General features: G+C 44.3%; 1 protein-coding gene across 1 annotated transcript in view; it reads right to left on the minus strand.

Annotated features, from left to right (window-relative positions):
* The window catches only part of SYT16 (synaptotagmin 16), an 81,091-nt gene extending 76,000 nt beyond the window's left edge, over window positions 1-5,091 (minus strand). Inside the window, exon 1 of the mRNA XM_054400670.1 lies at window positions 4,991-5,091. Coding sequence (XP_054256645.1) covers window positions 4,991-5,091 — 101 coding nt within the window. The remainder of the gene's footprint in view (window positions 1-4,990) is intronic.
* Window positions 5,092-6,000: the final 909 nt, after the last annotated feature.

A 6,000-nucleotide genomic window follows, 5' to 3' on the forward strand; every position in this document is an offset into this window, starting at 1 on the left:
GAACCAGTCAGCACAATGACAATCACCAAGCTGCAGTAATATGACTCCAGCCATGCTTCATGCACTGGAATAACTGCCCAGATATATCTGGTAGCCCAGGTTTCTTTCAGAGTTCAGATTCATGCTCTTCCCTTCTTTTCCTGTTCTTTCATGAATATAGCACATCTCTCTGGCATCTCTAACTTAATGCTGTTTGTTGGCTGGCTGACAGGTCTCAGAAAAAGCATGTCTTTCCACTTTCAGTTCTGTTTAATCTTGTACAGAGAAGGTGTATTGCTTAAGTAACTTTTTCTAACCTTTCTTTTCTGCAGGAAAAAAAAAAGGAAAGAAGTTTGAAGAAAGAATGACAGCAATGTTTTAACCTAAATGGGAGCAATTTGCATGCAAATCAGGTTTTTCAGGTGCCACAGAAGATGTGGGGGCCCTGCCAATCTGGAGGGAAGAAATAAAAAGAAGGGTGAATTTGACACAAACACTGTCAAGTGATAAACCTGCAACTTTTAGTTTCTTCCCTAGGGCAAATTGTCCTTGAGAAAGAATCTCTTCTGTACTACCTACATATTTATTTTCATTCTCATTGACACTACCATTGTAACACAAAGAACCTGTTTCTTCTTTTATTTATACGCCTCCTCAAAGTCCCTTGCATGCAAGTCCTACAAATGTAGTCAATATGTGAGTAGGTGCAGCTGGATGTAAACCCAAGAGGGAAGCAGTTTCCTTACCAAACTCGATGAGAAAATGAGTTATACAATCAATAAAGTAGCACCAGTCTGTAGAGGAAGAGAGAATTATATTATGTGCTAAACAGCACCCAGACATTATCACCAATAAATCATGGTGCTATGGGAGTCAGCAGAGACACAACAGGGGTGCTAAAGCTACTGAGAACAGACCAGCCACATGGAAGGCAGCAGCCTGCCACCAGCACTTTACCTCAAAGAGTTCCTCCCAACAGTATTTCTCTCAACAGTTAGCATTTGTTACACATGGGAGAAAAAATTTATGCTCCATAGCTGGTATTCCTTGTAGCGAGTAAGGTTATTTGCACCTCTCAGAGAAAGACCTTTCAGACAATGATTCCTGGAGACATTTATGTTCTTCTGGCAGCACTGAAGTAGTATTTTGGGAAGCTGAATGTACCAAGCCCTGTGGGAGGGGATGCCACAGTACTCCATGTTTAGGACCACTGCACCACAGTACAAAGCAGCAACGCAGCGATTCAAACCAGAGCCATGGTACTGCCACACAGGAGACAACACAAGAGCCTCAACATCAAATTGACCAGTTATCCCTTATACTTGAATACAGAGAGAGAAACCAGAGCAAAACACTCTGCCTTTGCCTTCCTGTGGATTCAGCAGAGCAGACTGCCACAGCAGAAGAGAGTCTCCAGCAACAAGGTTCACAAACAAGTTAGAGCTGCTGTTTGCTAACACAAACACATACCTGGTCCTGGCAAACCTGTACTGAGCACAAGTTTTGCAACTATCTGCTTTTCTACCTTCTATGTTGCCATTCCCGGTACGTTAGTATAATCTACCACTACTGTTCTTACAAAAGTGTAACACCCTTTCTAAAATAGAACAGGGCTGTATGACAGATCTAAAACAGTGAAATGCATCAGAGCAATTAGCAGTTCTGCTGCTTTTATGCTTCGGCTCTGATTGGAATTCTGATCTCAAGTGAAACGCCAGTTCTCCAGTCACAAAACACAGCAGCCAGCAGCTCTGCATACGGGCTCCATCTGCTGGCACATGGCTCTCCCGGCTCTGTCAGCACATAGTAAACTGAAACAAAACCTACACAACCATCAATTACTTTTTTCTTCTTTCAGCCTATGAATTTCAATAAATACACCATCTGTTCATCTTCTGTGTGGGAGTTCAGTCATCTCTTGGCAGCAATATTATTCTAGAGCAATTACCTGTGTCTTTATCACCTATCATTGTGCTTCATCATCTTTTCATCATGTGTAAAAACCAACCACTTTATTACTACAATTTCTGTAGGCAGCCTGGTCCTGTTAGTTACCATGGAGATGATCTGTCAAAAGAAGTCTACATTTAAAGAAGCAAAAGCTGAGAAAAGGAGGAGGAGAGAAACACAAAGAGCCTGAAATGAACTTGTTTCTCCAAGTCAGAGTTTAAACACAGAAAGCACACTGGCAGCAACACTGAGATGCCACTAACAGCCTAGTTAGGAATCCATCAAGTTGCCAATACTGAGGATGAGTCAATGACTCACGACCACTGCAATCCACTCAGAGGTCAAAGACTCAGCTTTAATCCTTCAGCCGAGCCCCACGACCTGCTCTTACAAAGGGCAATTTCTTATCACTATAAATCAAAAGATAACTTAGGGGGAGGGAGGACAGGCTGGAACCAGGCAGCCCCAGCACTGTTCCCTTCCCTGGCAGTCACTAGTGAAACAGTGAATGTCACATCAGCTTCACTGTAGTTTATACTCATTCCTTAAAAACTCTTTGAATTAGTCTCTTTCTTCCCCAACTTCACTCTGTCTGTGCTCCACTTTCTCTGATGTCTTCCATGGAGTCTCTGCTCTGCTGCTCCTTCCCTCTTAAGCTGCACTCTGCTCTCCTCTTTCCATAAAAGACATACACACTTGTAGCTGTTCTACCTCTCTCTTTCCAAATTCCTATAGATTTCAAAAGCAGCTGTCAGTGCCAGCTATTTACAGATGCCTCACCCACCCACACAACCCCCTGCCTTCACATCATGAAATCCTGTTTTCCTCTTCAAATTTTTTTCATCTCCTCCAGCCTTCCAGCTCCCATCCTTCCAAGCTGTAATTGCTCTCCTGTTACTGCATGAAAAATATTAGTAAAGTACAAAGGACTTGCTGATGCTCTCTGTTTCTAGGATGCGTCATTAGCAGCCTTGAGCTGAAACATGCTGGGCTGCAAACTGCTTCGGTTCAATTCATCCCCGTATCTCTGGAAGAAATAAGCAATCTCAGAACTATCTAATTTGTTTAATATCAAGCACACATGCACTGAGTTTTAATGATCTGGATTGTCATTCTGAATTACAAGAGTACAAAAAATGACCACCGGTTCACTATGTTCACAGCTACCTTCCACAGCAGAACTACTCCAATCTTGCAAATCATAAAAAGATAACTAGGGAAAGAGAAAACATTTTCTACAAGTTCTCCAGGCTTGAAAGCACTTTAATTTCTGGCTGTCCACCTTGAGACACAAAGTACTCAATTTTCATTCAGTGCTAAGTGCCCACACTTCCCATGGGTTTCTGCCTGAAGAAGACTTTCTATGTTAGAAGGCTGAGTCTAAAGAGCATCAAATTTAGGTACAGCAAACGAGACAGACATCTAAAACTCTGGCACTACTCAACTATCACAGTGTTTTAAAAAGGCACTGTAGCAGAAATAGTGCTTGGGTTTGGTAGTGAAGAATTCCAGGGTTTAACTTCTGAGAGAAGAAGGAGGAAACATGAAATCAGAGGGGAGATTACAGTAAAACAATAAGCAGGAAAAAAAAAAGAGAGTGATGGAAACTCAAAAATAAAACCTTAAGGATATAGCAGGAAAGCAGAGCCATCAGAGCTCAAAGTAAAAATCTCATGGATGAAACTAAAAATACCAAATCTGAAAAACCAAACAAACCCCCAAAAAGAAGAACAAAAACAAACAAACAAACCAACCCCCCCAAAACAGTGTTTGCTGAGTAAGTATGAGCTAAACAAGAAAAATCACTTCCCGGTCTACTCTGAAGGTTTACTGTGGAGCAAAAGTTCTTCCCAATAGTCCCCTTAGCAAAAGTGCTATTGAAGAGAGACTGAAACTACAGATAGATCAGACATTGCAACAGCTTCAGTTGCTGAGGAAATGGCACCCATGCACCCTTCTTTAAAGGTGTAGGCCCTGTGTTTCCTCTCTCTCACTCTGTAGACACCTTTCACAGTCAGGTTGAGCTATCAGCTTCCATATGGTGCTTTACCTTCTACAAGTCAGGCCCAGGGAGAGTCACATCGCTGTTCTTTAGCATGACTGATTGCTGCACAGATTGGATGTAGATGGAAAAGTGCCCAGGCCAAAAAGTGCTTTCCAGCATTCTGGGCCAACTTGAGCTGCCACTTGGTAGGCATGCTGTAGAAACTTCTGCTTCTGTTAACCTCATTTCCAAGTGTTCCAGACAGGCTTATTGGATGCTGACTTCCTGTACAGGGTCTATGTGCCCTTCCAAGGCAGATGCACTCAACTAGCAGCAGCTGTGCTGCCTCTGCCCTTGGCAGTGCTGGCAAACAGCCAGGGCAGATACTGATTGTGCTGGCCACTGACAGATCTGAAAGAAGATCCAGGAGAGCTGCCCTGACAGGGAATGTTGCCTGCTTTGCCTGCTGCTACTGGGGTTGCTTGGGCTGCTCTGCCTGGGGCAGCAGGACACCCCAACACATGCCACTACACACAGTCCACTGCTAGGATGTGGGCAGAAAGGTCCTTGTCTGTCACGCCCATTCTCTCAAACCCTCAGTAGCTGTGCAAAAATTACTACTACTGCTTCTTCTGTGGCTTCAACAGATGCTCCCAGTCACTGCTGTGCACTAGCACAGTAATTTTGCCCTCTTTAGAGCTCTTACAAGGGCATGCAGGGCAGGGAGAAGGGAAAGCACTATGGATCTTTTGGTTTGTCCCAGTCTGGCCACTCACAGACTGCAAAAGACAAGAGTGAGCAGCATGTGATGATGGCCAGGCAAGAGCAAAGTAGAGCGCAGGATAAAGAAAGATTTCTTTTTGTCTTCAGAAGAAAGCAAATATGCACGAAGCAACCCAACACACAAAACGCAGCACTCCATAAAACAGCCAAAGCATCCATTAGGAATGGGCTTTCCAGTTCCCTTGCGGGGCAGAGAAGGGGAAACCAGCATGCCCCCTTTTGTTCCCTTCTAGAGCGTATTTCCCCACTGGCACCCATGGAGCTGCTGCAGCACGAGGGTCAGCAGGCCTGTACCTTCCCAGAGTAGCTCCCACAGCCAGGAACACTGCAGAGTCCACATCACTACTTTTGCTGAGTATCTGAGCCTGGACAGTGAGCAGAAGGCATCTGCGCATCGCTCGGCAGCATCACACACAGCATTCCTAACAGTCAGCATCACCTTCCCAGGCTTGAACTGGCTTGTATGATCATTCCTTGGCATGATGATTAACATGTGGACTCAGCACAGATATTCATGAGTTCAGCTGGCATTTGGCAATCCAAGTGTAAAACAAGCAACGGCTAGCCAGAGCAGGCTGGGATAACACATGGCATGCCAGATGCTCATCCAGCACAAGGTCACTACTGTTCGATTTCACTTCACCAGCGGCAATCATGCTGTCAGACCACCTAAGCCGTGCCTTGAACTGTCTTAAATTTATTGCAGTCAAAGATCCAGCATCACTTTTCATCAAACCACAAGGTAGGGAGAGCAATGGGAAAGGTATAGGAAAAGGAACAGCAATAAAGAGGGAGAAAAAATAGATTTATTCACTTAACAAAAGGCATTGTCAACTCTTTGTTCAGAACTGCTTTTTGTCAAAGAACCAAATAGAAGGCAACCTTGCATCTTCCATGGTTTTGCAGGTATAAACAAGTAAACACAGCTTGTCTGTAGGAATAATCCAGAAACCAGAGCTCCCATAGCAGTACAGGTAGCCCTCAGTGAGAAAGAGGCAGCCAAAAAGCCAGGGCCCCTTGCAGGCAAAGGGGAGGCAGCCTGCCTTCTCATGGACAGACTCGCTTCATTTATCTGGAGTTCTGTGACAAATGAACCCAATTTTGATAAAACAGTAACTTCCATCACATTAGCACTTTCAAGATGTCAGCCAAGCTGAGATACCACAGTTCAGGGAGCAATATGGAGTGCCCGTATAACATCTTCTGTCTGTGCCCAGAAGAGATTTCAGGCACAGTGGGGAAAGGGTAAAACAGCCCACACACCAGCATTGGTGGCAGAGATGGAAACCAGGACTTAATATCCA

Source organism: Indicator indicator, chromosome 4 (genome assembly GCF_027791375.1).
Source record: "Indicator indicator isolate 239-I01 chromosome 4, UM_Iind_1.1, whole genome shotgun sequence".
NCBI lineage: Eukaryota > Metazoa > Chordata > Aves > Piciformes > Indicatoridae > Indicator > Indicator indicator.